Source organism: Alligator sinensis, unplaced genomic scaffold, assembly GCF_000455745.1.
Source record: "Alligator sinensis unplaced genomic scaffold, ASM45574v1 scaffold886_1, whole genome shotgun sequence".
Classification (NCBI taxonomy): domain Eukaryota; kingdom Metazoa; phylum Chordata; order Crocodylia; family Alligatoridae; genus Alligator; species Alligator sinensis.
In genome coordinates, this window is record NW_005842040.1 from 587316 (window position 1) to 613045 (window position 25730).

General features: G+C 44.0%; 1 protein-coding gene across 1 annotated transcript; it reads left to right on the forward strand.

The window, feature by feature from the left end:
* The first annotated feature begins 208 nt into the window (after positions 1-208).
* On the forward strand, positions 209-25558 carry TNS4 (tensin 4). The gene is made up of 13 exons (XM_014519457.2): positions 209-323; positions 7998-8666; positions 14778-15225; positions 15685-16115; positions 17341-17427; positions 18705-18824; positions 19269-19361; positions 19810-19887; positions 20643-20714; positions 21888-22056; positions 22950-23018; positions 23365-23391; positions 23969-25558. Exons 2-13 carry the CDS (start codon positions 8147-8149, stop codon positions 24096-24098), a joined length of 2244 nt encoding a protein of 747 aa, XP_014374943.1. The 5' UTR covers positions 209-323; positions 7998-8146; the 3' UTR covers positions 24099-25558.
* The last annotated feature ends 172 nt before the right edge of the window (positions 25559-25730 follow it).

Sequence of the window (25730 nt, forward strand, 5' to 3'; positions counted from 1 at the left end):
CCTAGGCATGCATTTTGGACTGGATCTGGTCTGCTGCCAGCTGTGTTCAGCTCCTCCCTCTACTTACAGTCTTTGGACCTTCCCTCTTGCATCATACCTAGACTGTGCCACACCTTGCAATGTGGAATGGGTGTGGACAGACATGGTTCCTACAAGCTCAGCCCTGTGGGTGGGACTGGGCTAGTATTAAAACAAAGGCACCCACAGATTTGAGTCCCTGCACACATTCACCCCGGGCTTATTTCATAAAAAGCAAGAATCTTAAAGGAGGCATCACAGGAGGAGCCGTGACAGCGGAAGGGACCAGTTAACTCACAGCCCAGGTACCTGCTTTGGTTGCACCAGAATCTATTTCAAGTATAATTCATGCATTTTCCTTCATCTTAGAAGTCTTTTTGAATTCTTTCTTCCTCTTAAACTTGTCTTTTTTAAACTTATACTTTTCTCTCTCTTTTTCCCCCTCTTCCGTCATATTCCTCCTTCCTGTGCTGCTTGGTATTTGGCTGGTGATTCATTTCATTTTATTTTTCCTGAGAAAATACCATATATCCCACAGAGACATCAAATAAGCCAGGACATGGTGGTTCTTCTCTGATCGATGCAACAGGTTGGCAAAGAATCCAACACTATTTACTCTGGGTGAGAAGGGGTGTCGTATGCTCTGTTTGAAATTAAAAGGCTTTATATTTATTGTGAGGGCCAAGGAATGGCTGTTTTTTACTGTTTTTTAGCTTTATGCTATTAAAGTAGTTGTTATTTTCCCTGTTCAGTCAGGGTTCACACAGCGTGTTCAGCTTTTCTGTGATGCACGTGGCTTGCGTACTTGCACCAGTGCTGTAAATGCTTAATCCACCCCCAGTGAAATCTGCTTAGCCTGCAGAAATGAAGCAGTGAGGGGTTTCTCCCCCTCCTCCCTTCCCTTCTTCAGTGGCAGCCTTTTATTGTGATAAAGTGTTGAAAGTTAGGACAATAGAAATATAACACTGCAGCGAGAAGTCTAACTAGCTGTAGGCGATGCATTCTATGGGGCTCAGGAGGAAAATGAATCGCGTGTTAGTCAGGCTAAGGTAAGATTGCAACCTCTTCATTAAGCCACTGAAAGTCAGCAAGGATGAACTATACATCAGGATTCAGGTATGGCAAGCCCATCTAGAGAGAAGCTGTTAAAATAGAAAGGGGGCTGTGGTTGGGGACTGAGGATCTTGCTTTAGTAACATGGCTTCAGGATTTAACCTTTATGTTATGGTAGCACCTAGAAGTCCCAATTGTGAACATGGTGTTGGGCACTATACAAGCCTGGGAGCGCTGACAGTCTAAATAGAACAGACAGACAAAATGTGGGATGGGATGCAGGCCCAGAGAGAAGAAGAGACTCGCACCAGATCATACAACAATGCTGAGCTAGGAACAGAATCCACCTTTCCAGGGACCCACTGCACTAGTCACCAGGGATTGTTTCCACAGTCAGAGATTTATAAATTAGAAGTGCTCCCCACTTCCCTAGTAAACTTTCACAGCAGTGCTATGAACAGTCCATGACAAGCACAGGTCAGAGGACCCTGCACTCTGTGTGGTGCTTTTGCAAGATTGCAGTCTCTAGACAAGGGGCTTCCTGGGACCTGCCCCCCAAGGAAAAACAAGTTGTGGTGCAGGAGGGCAGAATCTGGATTGGAAACCCTGAGAGAAAAGTATTGGGACCAACCCAGGGAGGACATGAGCTCCACCCCGCCACAAGATCTCAGTGACTTCAGTGGGAAAGAAGGATGCTCAACTCCATATGAGATCCAGCCGCAAGTGTTTTAAAGGTCAGGTAGCCACCTTAAAGGCCCAAGCCCCTATCCAGTAGCTGGTAGCAAACTCTGTAAGGACCCGTTGTCTTAACACTGGCATCATCTAACACCAAACAAGGTTTAATGCAGAGCTGTATAAAAGAAATAAGGTGACGTTGGTGTTATAGGGTAGCAGGTGACTGGACTCCATGACCCAGAGGTCCCTTTCAGTCCCATGTTCTTCAAATAAGATGCTTCCTATGAAAGAACACCACTCCCCCAGAGATTACTTTCATTTGGGAACATAGTGGTACTACTGTTCCTATTTTACAAGCAGGAAACTGAGGCACAGAAAGGGGATGCAACCTGCCACAGTCTCTCAGCAGGTCAGTGGCACAGAGAGAAAAACAAGACCCATATCTAAAGTGCCTGACTGTATGTTTGGGATGGAAAGCCCCCAAGTCAGGTGACCTCTTTCAAACAAATCTGAGATCAAATCTAATCTGCTATTTGGACTGGACTCAGAGGACTCATATTTTTTCCAGAGTTTTCAGCTGTTTTTCCCCCAACTGGTGAACGGTAGTGCAGGGCCTGCAAACTTAAACCCACTTTAAAGTTTGTCCTAGGAACAGATGAGGGAACAGCTACCACCTGCTGAGTTAGAGGCAGAGCGTTCAAGTGTGCACAGCGCAGCTGTGCCAAGGTTTATAATGGGTTTAGTTGAAGTATGATGGCAAGAGATGTCCATATAATAGGATGAATCCATCTTCACTGGTGGAAGAAGGGAGGTTTGCATTGGGCAGAGAGAGAAATAACAGCAATTTGAGCGTTGCTAACCCCAAGCGTGCAACACTCGTGAGTCAAGATCAAATTCCTGACATTTGCTAAAATGTCAAGAATTTTAATCCAAATAGTTTAGGGTTACTTTTGTGGGAGGATCTTCTGTGCCTTCTGGTTTTTGAAAATTTGAGGGGTTATGTTAACAAGCTTTTCTCGGCAACCACAAGGGCTGGAAAACTAAATGAAAGCTGAGATCTGTTGTAGTCTCATGCATCCAGAGGCTAGAGGCTTTAGGAAAATGGCCAAATAAGAGACTCCTGTTTAAACTGGTGAGAGCTAGCAAAGTTGTCCACTGTTTCTGAAAAAAATCCCTTGCTGCTTCTGAATGTTTACTCATCCTTATTGTCAGCAGTTGAGGAGAGAGTGTAGATACAGATAGGTACACCCCCAGACCCACACACGATGATCATGTTGTGAGAGCTTCAGGAAAGCAGCTTTTTGTCCCTTTGCTGACATCAGCCGACTACCTCTGGAGGCTGCTACCTCCCTAATAGCTGGAAGAATATTAATAGTTTGTTACTTGATACTGCTGTTGCATATTCTGCAATCAAAACATAGCCAACATAACCATAGCAACCCCTTTTTCTCGACCTCACTGACATACCCTGGTAATCTGGGCAAGTCAAAGAATTGTCCTCTTGATGATTAAGGGGAGCATAATCAATTCTGTAGCCTTCTATGGCCGGGGAATCCCGAGATTTGTCCACCACTCTCTGGCCAGTGGAGGTTTAACGGGCCTGACCTCAAAGGTGCTTGAGGGCACTCATTTACGGAGAAATAAGACAGACTCCACAGCTGAAAACTATCTGGGTTTTACTGTTTTGGGTCTTCCATTAGAGTAAGGGGGAAATGACCGTGTCTTCATTGCAACAAAGCAAGTTTTAAAGTTGAAGGCCATGGGGAAAGGGGAGCAATTGCTCAGCTATATGCTGACATATAGCTGAGCACCATTATGAGCACCATTGGCAGGGATGGGCAAAATGCAGCCCGCGGGCCAGATGTGGCCCGCCAGGCCATTCTACCTGTCCTGTGGGACCCCTAAAAATTTTAGAAAATTCATAGTTATCTGCCCTGGCTGCCTGTCATGTGGCCCTCGATGGCTTGCCAAAACTAAGTAAGCGGCCCTCCGCCTGAAATAATTGCCCACCCCTGTGTTAGGGGAATCAACAGAATGTCTAAGAATGAAAATAGGACCTGTGTTTGTACGGGAGCAAGCACACAACAGTGCACACCTCCTCTGACCAAGGCTACAGCTGCACTGAACTCAAAATGGCAGCTGCTACTGCAATTTAGTGGCATTCACATTTATACAGAGAGGCTCTGTGTGCCTGTCTGGTGACTGGACCAAACAGAGGTCTCTGTTTATTCCTAGTTTTGAGCTGCCAGGAGTAAACTTTTTTAGTTTAGGCAGCAATGGCTGGAGGTCCTGGCATGCAATTTCCACTCCCACTCAAGGGCATCACATTGCACAGCAATTAGAAGCTGTGTTCACTGTGTTGGGCTTCTTAGTTGGCAGAGGTTAGGGGCGAGGGATCTGGAATGGGGATAGGGACCTCCTAGATCAATGAGTCCAGTCCCTGCTATCATAGGTAACATCACCACAGAGTCCCATTCATACCCTTGGCACATTTCATCTTCAAACTAGTCAGGTTTTTGCCCATAGCTCCTTATGCAAGGCTGTTCCAGAACCTCATAGCTCTGGAGGTGAGAAACCTCCTCCTACCCTTCCCTCCAATTTTATACTCTTACATTCTTAGTTTATTCACAGCTAGTTTATACCTATTTGTTCTTGTGCTGACACTGTGGTTTGGACTGAATAGCACTTTTCCCCCTCCAGTGTTTGTTTCCCTTACGTACTTATCCAAAGTAGTCCTATCCACCTTTAAGTTGCTACGTTAAACAAGCCAAGCTCTTCTAATTTTTCCATTTCTCTGATCAACCTAGTAGCCCTTCTCTGAACCCACTGCAGTTCAAATTCATCTTTCATGAACATGGGTGACCAGAACCATACACACTATTCCATGGGAAGTCTCACCAGATCCTCATAAAATGGTATTAATACTTCCCTGTCTTTACTTGGAAATACCTGATTGAATACATCCTAGGATTGCATTTGCCTTTTTTTTCATAGCTGCATCAGGTTGTTGGCTGATATAACTACCCTGTGATCTGCTGATCTCCCGAGATCTTTCTCCTTCTCTAAAGCCCCCAGTTGACCAGTCCCTAATTTATAGCTGAAATTCTTGATGATTAGCCTGGCATGATCTCCTTCTTTAACTGGAGAGGAGGAAGAGACATGAAGTAGATGCCAGTTACATTAAAAGTAGATGTAGCGCTAAAGATACAAAAAAGGTAGAAAATCCTCTGGAAATACTGGATGTGTGCAAATTCACAACACCCATCTTAACCATGTTCTGTGGGTAGTGCATACTCCTGCATACCTACTTTAATTTAAGAAACACCTTTTGTTTTGCTGATGCTGATCTGAGCTAGCCAGTCCTCCCAAAGAAGAAAATCTAGTTTCCATTCTTTCCCTTGTTCCCCTCCCGTTTGAGTCTGAAATGATGTTTTCATCATCACGCTTCAACTGCTGTACCAAAGTATCCTTCTGATCACAACTGTGTTGAGCATTGTTGGACCACAAAGGGGCTTGTTATGGCGGGGAGGGCAAGGGGAGCTGTTTGTCCATAGAGCAGACAGATAAGGATACCTGTGTTGCTGGCCTTTTGGGAAATGGAACGAAAGTATTACAGCTTTTGCAGTCTTGCAAGTCAGGTCATGACCTGCTGATGAGCACAGGGGTATAATTTAAAATGAAATCATTTGTCAGGAAGTTACCACTAGTTGTTCATTTAACATTACCTTACAGCACCTACAGGACTTGCCATGCTGCTAAAGAAATTGTGGTGCAGTGGTCAGAGTAGTGGATTAGGACATAGTAGATTTGAATATACTGGGATTTTTGCCATAGACTCCCTATATGACCTCAAGCAAGTCAGTGAGGTGTAGCATGGGTGTTCTCCACCACCAGACTGTTATGGGGATGAATTTGTTAATGGCTGTGAGACAGAAGGAACCACAATGCAAGGGTGGGGGGTCATATAAAGTATCACACCTAGACAGACTCTTTCCTGTTTTTATTCCTCAAAACAGCTTCCTAGTGGCTTTTTTTTTTAAATCACTAATAAGGAACCACTCCCAATGCTGTAATTAGACCAGAGCCCACGGCATATTAGTGATGGAACAGGCTGTGTTTTTGATAAACACAACCTGCTCCAAGCAACATGAGCTAGATTTGAACATTTAACAGTAACAACTGGAAAAGGCAGAGTCTGCATCTTCCCCCTATTTGTAGCATAAATCAGTGTTCGTTACAGTTCAGAGGCACCATGTGCCCATCTAATTTCCAATTACAGGCATAATAGCTGCTGTCTCAATGGTGATTTCCCTTTTTTGCAGCACATTTCCTGTCGAAGGATTAAACATAGCTCCCGAACCTTTTATTACTGGCTTCTCTGCCTGCCAGCTTTATATTATATTTTATTTTCATGGCTGCACAATAGATACAGGAAACACAGTGGGGTCCCTGGTTGTAAAGGAGCTAAATGAACTTAAAATATTTATTCATTTTTCATTCCATATTAAAACTGGCCCTTTTGGAAACAGAATGGATGCAATTCATGATCTTATAGCCTGACTGCCACAGAACTGCATGAGTGGCTAATAGACAACAGCTGAGTGTTTGCTATTATTCACAAGTCAAGGTAGTTTTTCTTATTCCGGGGTGTCTCTGATACAGTGAGTGTTGAAGGTGAGTCTTGAAGGCGTATGTTTGCTTTAAGATTATATAATTTTGTAGAGGGTAAATGATGGCTGTTTTCAAGGTATGTCTGTCATCTCACTAATAGATCTCAAAGCCTACAAGGCAATTAGTCATTGCTTACCAGACATGACGTACCAAGCCAGCCTTAATACTTTGCTCCTCCACCCAAACCTTGTGTTATAAACTCTGTCTACAGTCAACATGTGGCTTTTCTAATTCTTTGACTCCATAGTTAATAAAATCTAAGATAGCCAAGTAAATTCATGTAAATGAATGCATTCTTGGGTGAAGCAAGATTGGACAGTTTTTTATTAAAACAACACATATAATCCAGCGTTCAGGGTGTATTACACAGTCTGATCCACACAGGATATGAAAGTGTTATAGCTTCCAGCTACAGAACTTAGTCATTCTTCTGATGCTTCAGCTCTGGAGGTCTCTTCCAATTACAGCCAAGATGGCAAGTCATCTCATATACATCTATAAAGATTAAAAATCTATTATCTAGGTCTAAACTTTCCCAAAGTTCTGGGCAGGGTCCAGATTTGAGATGTAGATCCTGGCCCATTTCTCATAAAGGCCTTCCAATAAAGATATAATGAACTCATTCATGTATTATTTTGTTGAACACCTAATGTTAGCTCCTGGATTTTGTGAGGCATTGGATTGGAACATGAAGAATGAGGCTGAACTTACTTTTTCACCTCTATAGAAGTATGATTTTAATGGCTAGTTTCCCACAATACGTTTGATGCTTATATATTTTATTTCATGGCAGTTATCTGCTGTGTTTGTGCAAGCAGAATGTGAGGGATGTTGTAAGTTCTTAGAAATTTAAGTTGTTTCCAAAACTAAGAGAAGAAACACAGCAGGATTACAATTGTTTCCAGGCAATGTCATGAGACTTTGCATCCATGTGAATAATGCCAAGAAACTTCAAGGCAGGCTGTGTTGTGGGGAGGGGATTGTTCAAGTAGTGATTCTCCAATTTCCGCACCCTCCCTCTCCCCAGGTGTGTTTGATTTGGATTAATATTCAATATTTAACACAAGCCAGGTTCCTAAAATATTGCTTCAGGCTACTGTGTAGCCATATTGGTTAGTGTCCTGGGCTTGGTACATTCTGAAGCAGTAAAGTAAAATAGGTTGAAGATAGTTCATCCCCACATGAAAATCACTATGCTAGCAATCAGCTCAATCCTTCCAGTTCCTCACAAGGCTTAGTTGCATTGTTCAGGGTAAGCTGTCTATCACTGTCTTCTTTGACATGTCTCTGGTTCTTTTTTGGAAGCCAAAGTTACAGTTCAAATGGAGCTGAGAGAATTTAGCTGTTTATTGGGGTAAGAGAAGAGGCAATTGAATGCCGAAAAACTTTTGCAATGAGGATTAACCTACAACCTGCCTAAAGACATTCTAGGACTCATAACTTGCAGGCAGCATCACATGTAAAAAAATGCAGCATGATTGTTTTTCCCTTTCAAATTTAATTTCACACGGTTCTGCTGAAGTGCATTCCCGGTCCATTTGTTCCTCGTCTCTAACCATTCCTTTATTTGCATTCTTTAGATTCCATTGGAGTGCCTCCCACTTGAGAGAGTGGCCCCACAACAAGTTTGTTGTCCTTGGAATTCAAAGGCACATACCTTTAAAAATCCACTTAAAGGACAACGAGGAGAACTCTTGAAGACCAAGTCCGAAGGCAGAAAAACAAAACAATGTCTCAGGTTCTAACAAATCATGTGTTACAGGTTGGACAGACAATATGTGTGACATCACGGGAAGAAAGCCAATGCATACACCCAGCTGGGTGCCCCTGCTGCCCTACCAGATCTGCAAAATGCTCCTATTATTCAACAGAGGGCTGGGTTGGCCAACCCACAATGACCCAAACCACAACACATCTGCACCCAAATGGGGGACTCCATGGTACTAACTCTAATGCAGTGTTTAAACACATGACCTCTCAAGGGCACGAGCATCAGGTCATCTTTATGGAAAGACCCAGTCTTGCCCATCAGTCAAAAGGAGATGATGAAACTGATGCAAATCCTGAAGCCAGTCCAGTATCTCCTACCTTGGATGTGTCAATAGAAAGCCTGAACCAATTGATCTTAGAGATTGATCCTACCTTTCAGCCACTTGCATTCCAGTCAGTCAATGGCAAGAAGGATGCTGTCAAAGCCAGTGCTCTCAGCAACAAGTCTGTTACCAAGCAACAAGAATCAGAAACATTAGGTAAGACAAAGTTCATCAAAGTGCAATGGACCCAATGCTGAGCAAGCTCAAAGCTGGTAAAAGGCTGCTCATAAAGGAGCAGAAGCAGAGTCCATCATTGTCTTAATGTATGGCTTGTGCCAGTTGCAAGCCCTGGAAATTCAGCCCTTTGCAATTTGCCAACCCAAGAACCAAGCAGTGCTTAAGTCCTCAAATTGGGGCATCAATGCAACTAAGCCATGAATATTACCAGGGTACAACCTGTGTTGTTCTGTATGTGAGACATTACTTGTCTGTCATATCATTGATTGGGAGGAAGGGGCAGGCACTTATCTCTGAGCTGGTGAGCTTTCTATCTCACTGAAGTACATATACTTAGTATATGGAAGCCTCAGGCTGCAATGTTTTTCTCTTTGTAGCTCCTCTGTGAAGTAGGGAAATGCAGTCATCCCTATTATAAATGGGCAGCTGAGACACAGCAGGACTAAGTGACCTGCCTGAGGTCATCATGGGAGCTTGTGGCAGAGTAAGGATTGGACTCGGGTGTCCCAAACCCCAAGATAATGTTCTTACCTGTGTACTACCTTTCTCTTCTCTAAATTTTCAACCTGTTTTACAAGGCCTAGTTAACTGTAGAAAAGTTATTTCTGCATGCTTTGTACCAGGTTCTGTCTGCCATCATACCTAGCCTGGCAAAACACCTTAATTACAAATATACTAACGGTGATCTCAGTTTTAGAACATCAACAGAGCATTGCAAAAGCCCTCTCACTATGACTGCTAGGGTGATCTGAATGTTTTAACTCATAACACACAACTAATTGTCTTCCACTCATTCAGAATCTATGCTGTGCCCAGCTGCTGTATATGTCTCATCTTAAGGATGTGACCAGGCTTTTCCTTCCATTTGTATTTCTGTCTCCAAGCCATTTAGGTGGTTACTATGCACCACTTAATCCATAATTTGCCTAGTATGATAAGAACATTCATTACTCTCAGCTATTCACTGGGGGCTGAGTTTTTAAAGGTATGTAGGCACCTAAAAATGCCTTTGAAAATCTGGCTCTGAGTCCCACAGTCCAGGAGTTACCAAATGATGGAATATCAGAGGTATATAATAAAACACTGTTCTCCTGCTCTGTTGGCCAAAGGAAAGGCATATGAGCCTCAGTGAACCTTTGTTCATGAGAAGCATGGATTGAAGGGAGGAAAAGGTGAACGGATGAAGTGCAGTGAACTAAAGTCAGAGCCACAGCAGGTGTGTGGTTTAATGATGTGCTAGCAGGGAAGGCAGATGATCAGATGTAGCATGCAGGGGGCAATGAGCCCGGGTGAGTGAGCATAGAGGTTAGAGCAATGTGAGCATGTATCAGTGTTATTTGTGTGTTCTGCAGTCATTGCTGGTGAGCAGCCATGATGACCTGGTTGGAGGGGCTTTAACAAGTGCAGTTAAGGTGCTGCAGTGGGAATGGGGAAGGGGGGGAGCTTTATTCTTATTTATTCTTATTTAAATCTGCCTCTTCAGCCACTCTGCCCCTGGTTAGCAGCAGGGAGATGAGCAAAATTTGGCCACCATGTCCCTCTCATCAGGTTCAGTAAGAGCACAATGCATGTTGGTGTAGACTGCCCCACCGCACCAGTGTTGCCACAAGGTAGGGTTGTTGTTCCTTACTAGAAAAACAAGTTTAATGTACATAAGGCTTCTGTATCTCAGTTTCTCTGTCTGTAATACCCAGTTTACTTTACCTTTATCTTATGGGAGGTAATAAGGATAACACTGCTTGCAAGGAACTCTCAGGTGTTGCAAGAAACTCCCAGGTGATGGGCTCGGCCTGTGGAGATAACTACATGCATTGGAAAGCACTAGCATTCTTCCAAAGAACAATAGAGAATTTCTGAGAATGGCATCTTTTATGGTTTTTCTTTTTCCCTTTTGGGTTCCAAGTCCATTTTCTTGCTGGAAATCACTTCTAAAGAAACAGCACTGGGGAGCAGGGAATATTCAGGGCTGAGAGTTACTTACAAACTGCACCATGTTGCTTGAGGGCTGTTAGGGACACATTGGCACTGGAGAAATGTTTCTACAATGGCCCTGGGTACACTAGAGGGCTTTTCTTGTTGTTCCTGTCTAATGGAAAACATGATATGTGCTTTTTAACCTTCCAGTTAGGGAGAGTTTGCATAATAGGCACTGTTTTTATAGAAGACAAATTCATAACACAGGCTAATTATCTCTGGTACTTTGTTGTTTTGGAGAACATTAGATTGGTCCCCTCTGCCCTGCAGTGCTTTCAGCACTTGTGACAACTGGGCTGTCATTTTGCAGTCACTTCTACTGCTTGTCAATGCTGAAAAAATAGCAAGGACTATAAGCAAATATTTAAGGATTAAACAGGTCTGATAAACGTGAGCTTTTGCAATAGCAAAGAGCTTTGTTAACCTTTTTACACAGAACCATTCAATTATTTCTCTAAAAGGGATCTTTAAAGAGTTACAACAATGTCTTCTTGTAAAGATGAAGAAGACCTGGACTAACCACATCCAGCGAGGGGCTTGTTAAAAGAGCTTTGCCTACTGATTAGCTGACACTGGAACTAATTAATTACTGAGCTTCGGCAAGGATCAACTCTGATGGTATTATTGTTGCGTTTTAGCTATGACAAGGGGGAAAGAGAGTTTTGGAAAAGGTTTTGAAGCAAGAGGGGGTTTTTATCTTTTTTTTTAAGAAAAAAACAATTTCAAAGCTTCTGAAAGGATTCCTAAAGCCCTGTCACTTAGTGCCATTTATATTTCCCTTTCTCCTCCTCTGTTCCACTTGCAATAACTATGTGGAAAGGAGCTGGGGTTGATCTCACACTCGGCTGTGTTCTTCTGTTAGACCTGAGTTGCACTGACAGGGTAGAAGCAATTCAAGCCCTTGATGAAACCCAGGGGCCCCATAGCTAGTATGATGCACTGAAGCGGGACTGGGGGTTACTGTATACAAATAAAAGTTTGTATATGCTCTCTTTGCTGGTTCTGGTTTGTCATGGATCTGAAGTGCTTTGTCTAAATATTATTTCCTCAACAGTAGACAGATTCATCATGCCAATTAAACCAAGCATCTCCTTGTGCTTAGCCTAGGAGCTTGGCATCAAGATGATGCCTGATGAGTAACTTTTGTACAGGCTTGCACTTTTACTAATCATAGAACTTGATGCCTCCAAGGCCTAGTTGTTCCTTACGATAAACAGTTACCGCAGTCCTTGGCAATCCGGAATTTAACTGTCCTCCCGAAACAATGCAGTCACTAACCACGAGTTATAAGATGATAATCTGTGTAAAATTAAGTGTAAGGGAAACTCAAGACTTTTTAAGAGCATTTTCTCATTGCTGCAGCAAACAAAACAAAAAAAAAGTTCCATCCTACAGATGCCTTTAAAAAACAGAGCAAGGGGCCTTTGTGGACTCAAAGGCATAGCCAGATCTGGCAGCTGGAAAGGGAATACTAGCTACATTCAGAACAGAAACATGGTGCACATATTTAACAGGGAGAGTAATCAACTGTTGGAACAACTTGTCCAGGGAACTGATGGATCCTCCATCATTTACATCCTTGAATCAAGGCTGGGATGTCTCTCGCCTTCCAGCTCACCCAGAACTGGTAGATCTGGTTCAGGAACCACTGAGGAAAATTCTCTGGTTTCCTTTCAGGAGGTCTTAACTCAGTGACCAAATCATCTGAGTAATGTTCCTCCCCTGCTGGTTTTGTGGCTGGGATTTAAATCCACTGCATTACACTGTTTTACTAGAGGAGACAAATAGCCCTTTCTTGGGGAGAAGTAGCTTGTTACACTGGCTGCACCACTCCCTATAGTTTTCCTGGGGCACCTGCCCCTCAAAAGTAAGAATCAGCCCAAATGGCTGAGGAAACAGCTCACTGCAGGGTGGTAGCAGCATCGCCTTGAACATTGGCACTTAGTACAATGGGAGTGGGCTACAGGCATCAGCTGGCATTACTGAATGAAGGAATCCCTCTGGAACATCCTATGACTTGCATGCACAGAGATCCAGCCACTGGAAATCAGTATCCAGTAGCCAGATGTCTCAATGTTTGTGGCACTTCTCCCGTACTTCTCACTTGAAGATCTCAGAGCAAGTTACAAGAATTAACTAATTAAGATTGGCATCCCAGTAGATGTGAGCGATTTCCTGATTTACAGGTGGTTGAGCAAAGGTACACTGCAGTTCACTGGTGTCTGACAGAAATGAGAAATAGAAACAGAATTGAAGAGTCCTGGTTCACCCCTCCCTGCTGTAGTCACTAGACCCTGCAGTGCTCCCAAAAGCAGGGAGTTAGAACCCAGAGACCTAATATCTCAGAACTCATCTCTAACCCTCAGAGCATGTGAGCTGTTTAGTGTGAGCGTGCAGACCTGGAGGCACTTTTTTTTAAAATTCTAGGTGTGTCTAAGGTGTGCTTAGAAACGAGCCTTTTATCTTTTCAGGCATGTGGACAAACAGGCCAATATTTGCACCTGCTTTTTGCATGGTCCCAGGGGTGACTGGTGCCTCCTGAGTCTGGGGGGGGGCAGGGGCACAATTTGTGGGTGGGCCCAGTGCCAGGCCAAAAGTCCCATATCCACTCCTATGCTTCTCTGTCGTGGTTTAGTGCCCCCCCCCCCCCCCCAACATGCTGCCAACCCGTGTGGCAAAAAACTGCCCTGTCCTGAGCAGTGCCGAGTTGGGGGCCAATCTCAGGAGGGGCACGTGCCCCCCCTACCAGTCACCTGTGCCTGGTCCCATGAACTCTGAAGGAGAAGGCAAGTGAAGGATAGTGGGTTCTGTCTTGCTGGAATGGAAAATACCACTGGTATAGGAAGAGGAAACAGACTGTGAAGTGCACACGCTTGAATTGCCCTAGGAATGATTTCTATCATCAAATTGGCCAAATTGGGAAAATGCAATTATCTGTCTGCATTTGCTAGCAGAATACTCAACCCACAATCTGTTTAACTGGAAAAGTGGAGGCATTTTTAAACCAATCACCTTGCTCTGCCCCAAACCACACAATGCCAGTTCTGTGCACAATTACCAGTGCTAAAAACCTCCAGCCACACTTGAGAACAGACAAAATTCACCCCAGCATGTAGAGTTAGCCTGCAGCCTCCACACCCAGTGAGCTTTAGATCCTTAAATGGCTGTAAGGGGCATGAATTTCATCCAGAAAGCACATCCCTTTCCCCTTGCATCTGATGTAATTGCTTATGTGGGAGTAGCCAGATGTCTTTATCTTTAGTCAGGTACAAACAGAGTTGCTTGTTACAGAAGAGAAATAGAAGCAGCCGCCCTTTTGCTGCAGGTACCAACAGGCTTGCAAAAGGTTCTGTGGTGTCAGAGATGACCGTACATAACCTATCTTTCCTTAGAGCCTGCCAAGAATTGGGGTTGGGCCACTGGGGCTTGCTATCAGTGGAGAAAGCAAACCTTATAGGGTCTCAACTCAAGACCGTTTAGGTCACTGTGAACCTTTCCCATAAAGCAGAGTTCAGACAAGCAGTGCTTTTCTCAAGGCCTTTTTGTTTTACCACTCCTGCAGGACCACTTGCTTTGGTGTCATGTAGGCAACAGAAATAGAGGGGTGTTCTGCACAAGGTCAGACAGAAGGCACATGATAGACTGAAGTCTTGGACTTGGAACCGGTCGCAGACAAAATCTCCGGGAGAATCCATGCTACATCTGGGCATCAGTGCAAGATGAGCCTTTTTGCAGGGCTTGTTGCATGTGGTGCAAAGGGATGACTGCACAGTCCCCTCAGGCACAAGTTTTTTGAAATCACAGCTGTTGGCTGTGCTCGTTTGTCTCCATCCCTCAGGGCAGGGACTGTGTCACCTCAAATCTATGTATGAGCAAATGCCATGGAGGCCTGATCTTTGACAAGGCCACTAGGTGTTGTGAGGGTGTAGGACAGCTTTTGGAACTTTGGCCTAAGTGACTGCATGTCCTGCTTATATGTACTGTACACTGACATCTCCCAGGTTTTGAAAATTGTTACCTAAATATAAAATAAAAATGGAGAGAAATCTCATGCTGTGATCAGCAAATGAACCTGCCCAGAGCCTTTGATCCTTAACTCCACCTGTTTTGTTTCAGACATAAAGTACATCGAAATGACCCCCACCAGAGCCAAGTGTCACGAATCAGTGCAGGGTTCAGGGAGCCCCTCCATGACTCCGCTCTCCAGGTCTCCTCAAGGCCATTGCCTCCTGCTCCAAAGGACAACCCAGCCCAACTGCAGCACAAATGGCAGTGTTGTCTTCTCAAGTCCTTCTGCATCTGACAGTGCCCAGGCAGTTCTCCAAAACAACTCTTCCCTAGGGAGTTACTCCAAGACCAGCAACAAAGCATCAGAATGCATCTCCATCCCACAGCGAGGTCAGAGGGACTGCATCTCCTACGGGTCAACTTCTCTGCTGTCCACATCTCCAGGCTTTGAGAATTTGCTGAAGCCTTTACATGCTGGGAGGGGTCAGCAGAGAACCAGTGCAGTGTCTCAGCTCTCCACTAGCCCAGGTTCGGATACCAGTTACATGCTTGGAAGGTAAATGCAGCTTTGTATTGTATGCAGGTCTGTAACATAGTTCCCCAGTCAATGAAACAAAACTGAGAGGGGCTGATATTCCTCCACCTTCTTAATTTTATGTGCATTGTATATTAAGCTGGCCAGCTCTGGATGAGCAATGACAACTTGGAAAATCCAACGCCTAGTAGAACTCCGATTTAGCCACTTCTACTTTCTTCCTGCCCTTCAGCAATGAGCTGTTCAGGTAGGAGAAGCAGAGAGGGAAAACAGGAGTGGCAGGAAATGGAGCCAGCTACTTCCAATTTCTCAGTGCCAAGATGTTTTCCCCCTCCCCACAAAGTTCAAGGAAGTTTTTGGTTTAGAGTGACTCTAGCAGGCATGGTGCCCCTCTGTGGTCTTGTGGTTGGCTTGCTACATGGCTTGCTGGATAGAGAGCTAGCCCTCTAATTTCCCCCTTTCCTCTGTTTCCTCCTGCAGCAGCACTCCTTCACTTCTTAACGATGACTCCGAAACTCACTTCTCAACTGATAGCTCCTGGTCTGTGGGATCCCTCAGCAGCCCATACTCAGCCTCCCCTACTGTCAAAGTGGATCATTTAGGAGAAGGCTTCAGTCCAGGTTCCTACCAACCCAATGGAAACCAATCACAAACAGTGAATGCCACTCCTTCCACCCTGCTCCAGAAAGGGCAGGCCAGCAGTTGTCCCCCATCAATCGTTAATTCCATGGCAGATATCCCCATACTACTGGTAAATGGGTGTCTGGAGCATAGCAAGTCTTCTCCCAGGTTGACCAAAGGCCATCATGGTTCCACCAAGAAAGCCGTTCCACCCAATTCCAGCCCAACCTCAGGGCTCAGCAGTTTGATTAACACCTCTTCTGACTCTTCTCTCGCCTCCTCCATGGACAGTAAGTTGTCTCTCTGCCTTGTATAGTAGCCACTTTCTGATTTGTGAAGCCATCTAGGACAAGGGAACCAGCTTTGTATCATAGTATTCAAAGGAATACAAGGATCATCTAGTTCACTGAACAGATGCAGGATTTGGAAATGAAAGCATATGATAAAACTGGAGACTATGATTCCACTCTTTATTAAAGTTTCATTTATAAATGGTTAAGAAAGTATTAATACATCAGAGGCATAAGTAGTTTATGCAAGATGCTCTTATGCATTAAGCACATCTATACAGGATCCTAGAGTTGGCTATACACTATGATTATAAGCAACCTGCTCACTTGTTGTCTTCCTTGATCTATAACAATTGACTGGCTGTTGATTGGCATTTGTTGTTATTTGAAGTGACCTTTTATAAATGGAACCCTAATGTAAAGTATGGCCAATGTGGTTTATAAATGAACACACACACACACACACACACTGCTGCAGAATATCTCGTGCAGAAATTGTCTGGTCACTAAAAACAGTTGCTTTCAAAAACATCTTGTCAATATGATGTCCTTTAAAGCAATAAGGTCGGATTTCACATGATGTCATCCTGGTAGTTCCACTGAATCAGAAGTAGCTAGACTTATTTACTTCAGTTGAAGATATAGCTCCACACGTTCTAATTTTATTCTTATTTGGGTGCTAAACATGCGAGTGTTTTTTCCCCCTGTGTGTTTTGAAGGACATCTGAAGATATCACAAGTTTACAAGGTTCCAAGTTCAAGAGTAAATAATAGGTCCATTGTTCTCTGGAAGAATCTAGTGGGGGGAACTCATGACCCAGGATTCTCATGGGAAAGAAGGAGGGGAGGTATCAGGTCAGATTTTCATTTGATGTAAATCAACACAGCTCTGGCTCTTGTGGGGCTCTGTCGATTTACTCCAGCTGAGGAGTTAGCCTGTTATCTTTCTGATCTTGACTGTGGTTTGCCAAGAAGATGATTGAGTAGAAAGTGAATTTTGCTGAGAACCAGAGAGGAAGTTCCGTTTAAACAGCTTAAATAAACAGTTCAGCCCAAGTTTAGTTTAAAAAGTAAATGGTCTTTGTTAGGGCTCTTTTCCCATTAGAGATGCCTGTGGTGAGAATCCCTAGGACTTTTATACCTGCAGCCCATAAGTCTACCTTTCTCTAGAGGCAAAGTTCAGTGTCACATGCCCACCTTGAGGAAACTGTGTTATCTCTTGTAGGTTTCTCCAAAGATGGCCAGCCCACCATGAAGTTTGTGATGGACACATCAAAATACTGGTTCAAGCCAAGCATCACCAGGGAGCAAGGTAATTGCACATTACCAAATCTGCCCCTGTGCAGAGTTCTTTGAATTCACCCCCCTGCAGTGAGCCAGCTGAAGCCTTTTGCATCACGCAAGTCCCCTGGTGACTTACTTTCTGACTGCATACCATCCCATAGAAGCACCTGGGATGGAAATGAAAAGGTTCACTCATCAGCCTAGGGGGGGAAGATCACAAGAATACATTGAGTCATCATTCTCCTCGTACTGAGTCAAGAAGGATGTGCTCCACCTTAGAATCATAGACTCATAGAAAGTTAGGGTTGGAAGGGACCTCAGGAGGTCATCTAGTCAAACCCCCTGCCCAAAGCAGGACTGTCCCCAACTAGATCATCCCAGCTTAAGTTTTGTCCAGCCAGGTCTTGAAAACCTCCAAGGATGGAGTTTCCCCAGCCTCCGTGGGTAACCTGTTCCAGTGTTTTACTACCCTCCTAGTGAGAAAATTCTTTCTAATATCTAACCTAAATTTCCCTTGCTGCAACTTGAAACCATTGCTCCTTGTTCTGTCATCTGCCACCACTGAGAACAGTCCAGCTCCATCCTCTTTGGAACCCCCCTTCTGGTAGTTGAAGGCTGCTATTAAATCCCTTCTTAGTGTCCTCTTCTCTAGACTAAATAAGCCCAGTTCCCTCAGTCTTTCCTCATAACTCATGCCCCCCAGCCCCCTCACCATTTTTGTTGCCCTTCGCTGGTCTCTCTCTGATATCTTCACATCCTTTCTGTAGCAAGGGGCCCAAAACTGAGCTCAGTACTCCAGATGTGGCCTCACCAGTGCTGAATAGAGGGGAATAATGACTTCCCTTGTGACAAGGACAAGAAACCTTCTGACAATGAGCTTAGCCAACTTTTGTTTGAAAAGGATTGACTTTAGTTTCCAGGTCCCAAAATCCAAGTCCTGGCTGAAGTCAAGGTCCTCTTCAGTCACTTGTCTGCAGTGGCACACCCCTGGGCAGATCACATGCAAGAGGAAAATTAAGAAAGTCTGCATTTAAAAGCAGGAAGCTCTGCTACCCAAGGTAGCTGAGAAAGGGACATGACTTCCAGCTTAGTGAACTATGAGACTCATTCGGCCTCTCTATGCAGATGTGCCACTAGAGGGAGACAAAATGCCACTCTGTTCCTGTGGCTTTTAACTGCAGGGACCGCCCTTTAACACACAACAGACTTTCCACTGTTTCATTTCCCTACCACCAGAGAGGGTTTAGCAATGGGTAAGTGCTGCCCACCCTGTTTGCTTGTCTAATCCCCCTTGTGTTTTGACAGCAATTGAGCTGCTGAAGGACAAGGAGCCTGGCACTTTTATTATGCGTGACAGCACATCATACCGTGGGTCGTTTGGACTGGCAATGAAGGTTCTTGTATCACCATCCAGCAGTAGGACAGGTATAGAAATGGCCCTCAAGCACACGGGATTTTCCTCAGAGAATTTGTCTCTGTCAGCTCCCTTCTGCATTTCTTAAGTGAACTGAAAAACAATGGGAGCTTTGCTCAGTGAAATATCCCAGAGTTCAGATCAGCCAGTGCAAGGTCTATGCACCTACAAAGTCAGGGCTCCAGCAGGACATAAGGGCTAGATCCCAGTTGTGGTTGGAAAGGATTTTCAGAAGTCCTTGAGTAATCTGATAGCATCCATCCCACTGAAGTAGCACGTCAACCTCCCTACCCTGCATGTGCACTCAAAACAGAGATATTGCACATGATTGCAATAAATCCTCCTAAAACACCAGTCTGGTGGCATGTTGAAAATGTGGAGGAGGGGAGGATGGAACATATTTTGAGCCATATCACTGTAGCATTGATAAATGTTGTCTGGCCTTTTGCTCACAGGTGATGATAACTGCGACCTTGTCCGGCACTTCCTCATTGAGTCATCTGCCAAGGGAGTGCACCTTAAAGGGGCAAGCGAGGAGCCGTATTTTGGTAAGGGTATATGATCCTGCAGACTGTGTCTGTGGCTGCTTTTTATTATGCCTGTTACAGCAGTATCTTGAGGCTGCAGTGGGCTGGGTGCTGCACAGATGCATACGGTGGTTCCTGCCTCGAGCTTTCCACCTAGGTGTTTGATCCCTAATTATCTCCTAGCATATTTTTTCTCTTGGCCAATCAGAGCTGTTAACAATGTTTGTGAGAATATACATATACCTGCACATACATTATAGATAATATGTATAAATGTATGTATGTGAATACACACACATACTTATAATGTTGCCCAAGCTAGACATTAGGCAGATCCTGCAGTCTCTGCTGACACTGATGTCTGTAGGAGTGTTCTCAAAACTCTGGGAATTCATTCAATAATAGCTTAAAGTCCTGGGTTTCATTCACTCAAAGCAGTTTTGTAACCTCTCTCCCTTCCCTGCTGCAGGGAGCCTGTCAGCTTTTGTGTATCAGCATGCCATCATGCCGCTCTCCTTGCCCAGCAAGCTGATCATACCTTCACGAGGTACGTTTGTGAATCAGAAAAAAATGGTGGGAAGGAGTCTGGGCAAGACAGGAGGGCAGACTAGTTGACCAAAACAGTTCCTTAGGGACTGAGCTTCTGTCCTCCTTGGCATATGGCTGCAAGTGACTTATTTGCAAGGCAGGGCTCATGTGACTCATTTGCAAGGTCAATCTAATCAAGAGAAGGGGAGACTAAGGGGAAAGAGAGGCTTGAATGGATAGTAGTAGTAAGTGCCACTGGGGTGAAAGGTGAAGAGAGAACCTGGCTGGTTGGGGGAAAGCAAGAAAATTAGGTGTAAACCTGCATTTGAAGTGATAGTACTGGGATGGCCATGGCACATGACCCCAGACAGAGAAGCAGTGAGTGTGCTCTGCTGAAGTGTGTAGGTCGGGAAGGGGTTTATCCTCTCCATGTGTGGTGGACAGAGTGTTCCAGGGAGCAAAACCCTCTTAAGTTTCCCGGAGGAAATGGGGCCAGTGAGCAGAGCAGATGAAGGCCAGGAGTAGTGAGATCCTGGGAAGTGGACAGGGGCTGTATCCAAGAAAAGCTTGGGAAAGGGTAATGCTGGCTAACATCTTGATCCTTAAAAATGACCCATCGATAGGGGGTTAAAGTCGCCATCGTGCTGACCAATTTGAGGTTTTAAAAGATCCTGGGCCTTATGGGTCTTCTGGCAGGAGGCAAATTTCAGCCGTGGCAAAGCAGTGAAGTGCAAATTAACAAGTGCCTTGTGCCCTCATTTGTTGTTTTCACAGATCTTGCTGATGGAGACAGCAGCCCTGATACCACTCCAGAATCTGTACTTGCTGCACTGAAGAAAGCTGCTGGTGAGCACAGAAAAACAACCATATTTATGGCCCTTGTACTGTGTGCTGAAGGGACTGCCAATTGCTGTCAGCTCTCTGGACTTCCATCTACTCATCTGTGTTTTAGCTCCTAACTCACCAGATACCAATGTTTTTGTCGCAATTCATGGCAGGAGCTGAGAAACAGCTGCTGGGAGTAGGACCTCATCATAATGCCAGGCCTAACCTAGAAACTCAGGATAGGATAGTGATGTTTATTTTCACAGTTTTGTCACAAGTGTCATGATATCTGGTGTTTTGCTTAAAACCTTCAACTCCTGGAGTCATGGGATTTCCTGAAAATCAGAATTTTCATTAAAAATGGAAATTCAGAATCCTTATGACTGAGGAGAAAACCTGACTCATATAGTCTCAAACCTCAGGAAGAAAAAACCCCCAACTTTTTATCATGCTTTAAAGTCTCCTGATATTTAAGATCAATCATATGATTTCGGGACATGATTTTTGAATACTTGGAGTTTGCAGTACTGCTGTAGTTTACCTTTTAGATGCCTAGAGTTGAATGTCATCTGGTTTAGACCTTCACCTGTCCATAGTGTGAATTAAGCTATGGATACTGTGAGTGAAAGCAAAGGAGCAACCAGAAACTGGTATTATGTCTTGTATTGCTGTGGTAGAACAGCATGAAAAAACTGATCTTTCAATTTTACTGAGAATTTTTTTAAAAGATAAAATAAAGCTGGCGAAATGAAAAGTTTTATGAGGAGAGAGGGGTGGGGGAAGTTTTGAGTCAAACTAAAGTGGGCTCAACCAGAAATGCAAGGTTTTTTTGGTTAAAAAAATGTTAAGGACATTTTAAATGAAGTCACTTTTAATCAGAAAAGATCAAGATGTTTCTTTAGAAAATGTAAATATTGCACACTTGATTTGTTCAAAAATTATTTTTTCTATCTGAATAATTAACAAATCAAAGATGAATTTGTAAAGCATTTTTTGGCTGAATCTTCAGTTTTCACTGAAAAAGTTTCAGCTGAAACATATTGCCCTGTTCTGTGCAGTAGGGCCTAGGAGCTCCTGTCCTGGACCTCACAGCACTGGGCTCTGAACAAATGCAGGAGAGACAGGCTGGCACCAACAGCAGCACCCCTGCTCACTACTCTGTACTAACCTTGGTTCTGTGCTGTGGTCTTGCAGTGTGCAACGTCTTGTACCTCAACTCTGTGAGCATGGAAACACTCACTGGTGCTCCAGCTATTCAGAAAGCCATCACCTATACCCTGGAACTGGAGACACCCCCTATGCCCACCATTGTGCACTTCAAAGCAACAGAGCAAGGAATAACCCTGACAGATGTCCAGAGGAAGTAAGGATACTAATTTGTGATTTCTTCGTGTACCTCTCAAGATGTTGACATTGGACTTTGCCAGGTATAGGAAGGTGCCTCAGATGAATGTTCAGGGCCAGCGCTGGGGCTAGGTCCCATTAAGAACAAACATAGGGAAAACTTAGAGCTGCATAGCATGCAGCTTATTACTTTCTTTAATCCTGTGTTGCTACTCAGAGGTGGGCCAAACCCTCTTCTTAATTACAATATGGCAACCATGCTGACTTGCACCAGCATAACTAACTCACAGGGTAAACTGGCCTGTCAAGACAAACTAATCCCTGCTATCATCAACAAGACTTTTCACCAGGCATGCACTTGAACCCAGTAATATGTTTAGGAGTACTGGGCATGATTCTACTATAAAGACAGTGAGAAAGAAGACTTCAGTGGCTCTTCAATGATGGGAGCTAGAACCAGTCTGAATTTGTTCCTCTCATCAGCTGACATGGACAACTGGTGCCTCCCAAGTCTGAGGGGGGCACCAGATCACCGACCAGGGTTGGGGGGGTCCCTCAGCAGCCGATCGCTGACCGGGAGGGTGGGGGGGGGAGTCCCCCAGCAGCCAATAGCCAAGCCTGAAATGACCAGCAGTGAAACCAAAAGTGCTCTTCTGCCAGCACTTCTGGCTTTGCAGCTGGCATTTCCAAGGGGTGCACAGCCGATCTCAGGGAGTGCACGTGCACCCACGTGCACCCCCTACGCATCGCCAGTTTCAGCTGATATAGATTTGAAGCCATCCCTTGGGGAGTGATAGCCTGATCTATTTATTCAAGGGTCCCTAGATTTCGTCAACATGGTCTCCTCCCCACTGATTTGCTCTGACTCCTCCTCTTTTAAAGCTATGTCTTCTTCCTTTTCCTTGCCTTCAGGGTATTCTTCAGGCGACACTACCCACTTGCTATCATCAGCTTCTGCAGCATGGACCTTGACAACAGAAAGTAAGTTTCAAGTAACTGCTCTGTGAATTGGCACAATTAAGTGAGAAAGTGCCTATAGCGTGGTAGTGTTCTTGTTTCCTGGAGCTGGACAATAAGTGCAGAGTGTCCAACACTACAGAGTGGCAGACTGGCTTGAATGGAACAAAGGAGTTGGCATTGAAATGAATGTTAAAATTAGATGGAATCAGTCAAAATTCCAAATATGCTAAAAAAAAAAGGTCATTCCTCCTCTACACTAAAAGTAGCATTTTTTTCACTAAATATAAATGTATGAGTATATTCAAAGCATAGAGATAAGTTAAACATCTTTTCCATTGTGATCTTATTCACTTAATTTTTTTTTCAGGTGGCAAAAATACTGCAAATCTTCAAGGTACGGCCCTTATAAAGAGACCTGAAACACATACTATGCTCTATAAGAACCAAGGAAAAAAGAAAGTGGTATATTTTTATTGGGCATTTGAAAGGTCATATTTCAAAGGCAACAGAGGGAATAAGGAGATTAAGGTTTTAAAAAGCTGATAATGGGTGGGAAAAGTCATATTAAAAAGAAATTTGGGACAGTTTGTTGGTGCCATGCCAGGCCTGTGCTGTAGCCATCCCAGATGTTAGGGCTTCACTAGTGAATAAACCAACATAGAAAGTGCCCAGTGGAATTCTCCTAATCTTCCCGGCATCGCTGACTTGTTTGCTCAGCACTCAGGATGTGAGTTTATATCTGGCTCTTCCTTGTGTTCGAGAAACTTTTTTTTTCATAGTCAGGAAGGTCATTGCCAGAAATGCTTAATCGTGACTGTTTTTCTTTCATGTGAACTTGATTGGGGAATGGGCCAAGGTGGAACTGTTAGTCAGAAGTGTTCTCTGTGCCTGGGGCTTGTTTAAGTTTTTCTTGTTAATTTCCGAATGCAGTCTAATTGTGAGTTCTTGTCTCTCTCTGTCTCTTTTCAAAGGATCTTTGGTTTTGTAGCCAAAAGCCAGACAGATTCTGAGAATGTCTGTCACCTGTTTGCAGAGTACGACACAGTTCAGCCAGCTTCTCTTGTCATTGACTTTGTCAGCAAACTCCTACCAGAGTCATAGAAGATAGAGACCTTTGTATAACCCAAAGCTGGCAGCCATCTAGAGATACCACTGAGCTGGTTCCTAACATTTTATTGCTACCTGGTTGCATTCTGGCAATAGTTCTTATTTATATTGTTTTGTTACGTACTTTGATATCAAGAGTTTCTGCTAAAGGTTTTACACCCACTGCTCAATTCCTGGAAGCCTCTGATGGAAATAGATCTCATTTCAGGATCTTTGATGAGGAATCACATGGGAACTTCTTTTATATGGCAAATGGACCTGGTATACATAACGCAGCAAGCAAGATGCCAGGCCTAGCCTGGGATGGGTAAATGTTACAGGAGTTGGACTTGCCATGCAGAATTGTTTGCTCACTAACCTGGGATGCGTCATTTTGCTTTCTTAATAACATGTCATATACTGTGGCTAAGACTTTTAACAGCAACTATAAGTGCTTCGATTTTGGGATGTTCAACTAGGGACATTTCAAAGAGATTAGAGCAGCTATCTTCCAAAAATCAGGCTTTATGCTTCCTTATCTTGCAGATGTTTTATGAGACAAATACATTGAAGGCCCTCAGGATCTTGGATATTATAGAGATGGGGAGAATAAGAGTGGGTACGCTGAACACAGAGGCACCTGAAGTCACTACCCCCTTTGGGAACACCTTGGTCCCGTGATGGCTCTTTTAGTGCATTAAGAAAGAAAAGTTAAGCAAGCAGGTTTTTGCCAAAGCTGGTCAATTTTTATGCCATTTTCACAAAGATGGATTACACTTAATTAAATTTATAAAGGTTGTGATGAGCTTGAGAAATAATTGTTGATATTTTCATGACTATAACACACACAGTCTTTGGAAGGAACTTGCATAAGTCTGGGCTGCCTTGAATGACGTAAATTGGCGTAGTTCCATGAAAATCAGTTGTACTCTGCTTTATATTAGCTGAGGATTTGGGTCTTGCTATACTATTAAAGTAGAAGAAGTCTGTTCTCAAAACACAGTTTTTTTCCACCCTTTTTGAAAACTCCCGTCATACCAATATACTGATCCTATTCGCAGCTCATTTGCCCAGGGTATTAACAAGTCTTATAAAATGGTATTTTAAGGTTAGAGTGGTGGATCCATAGGGGACTGATAGGGGGCACATGCCCCACCCCCAGCAAGGCCGTCCCCACTGCCAGTGCTTGCCAGCCCCGTCCCTGCTGCTGACGCAGACGGTGGCTTCTGCAGGTGCTCGCCAGCCCCGTTCCTGCCGCTACTGCCACCACCGGCTTCTGCAGGTGCCCCCCGCAGACTCAAGAGGTACCAGTCGTCCATGGGTGAATCACTTAATTCATCACAAAAACTATAGCAAGGCCATTAACAACTCAACTATGTTACTATGTGTAGTAGTGTAGTATAAACTACCCACTACATCGGGGGGGGTGTACATCTAAAAAAAGTATCCTAGGAAGAACAAAATAAATGTTTAAAAGATTTTCTCAGCCTCGGGTGTGTGATTATTGACATGTTCTTTGTTTCCATGTGTTTAACTGACTGCAAGCCAGAAGCAGATGCCCACAGCATTGTTGGGTGCCTGAAAATGCCTTGTCTGTTATGTTGACAGATTCTGCACACTTACACAAGGATCCTTTTATAGAATTGA

What these genes read in the sequence shown, in the direction of transcription:
- TNS4 (XM_014519457.2), top strand. Translation starts at nt 8,147, where the DNA reads ATGTCTCAGGTTCTAACAAATCATGTGTTACAGGTTGGACAGACAATA. An exon ending in ACCATCCAGCAGTAGGACAG is followed by an intron (nt 18,825 to 19,268) that starts GTATAGAAATGG and finishes TTTTGCTCACAG; the next exon opens with GTGATGATAACTGCGACCTT. An exon ending in GCTGATCATACCTTCACGAG is followed by an intron (nt 19,888 to 20,642) that starts GTACGTTTGTGA and finishes TTGTTTTCACAG; the next exon opens with ATCTTGCTGATGGAGACAGC.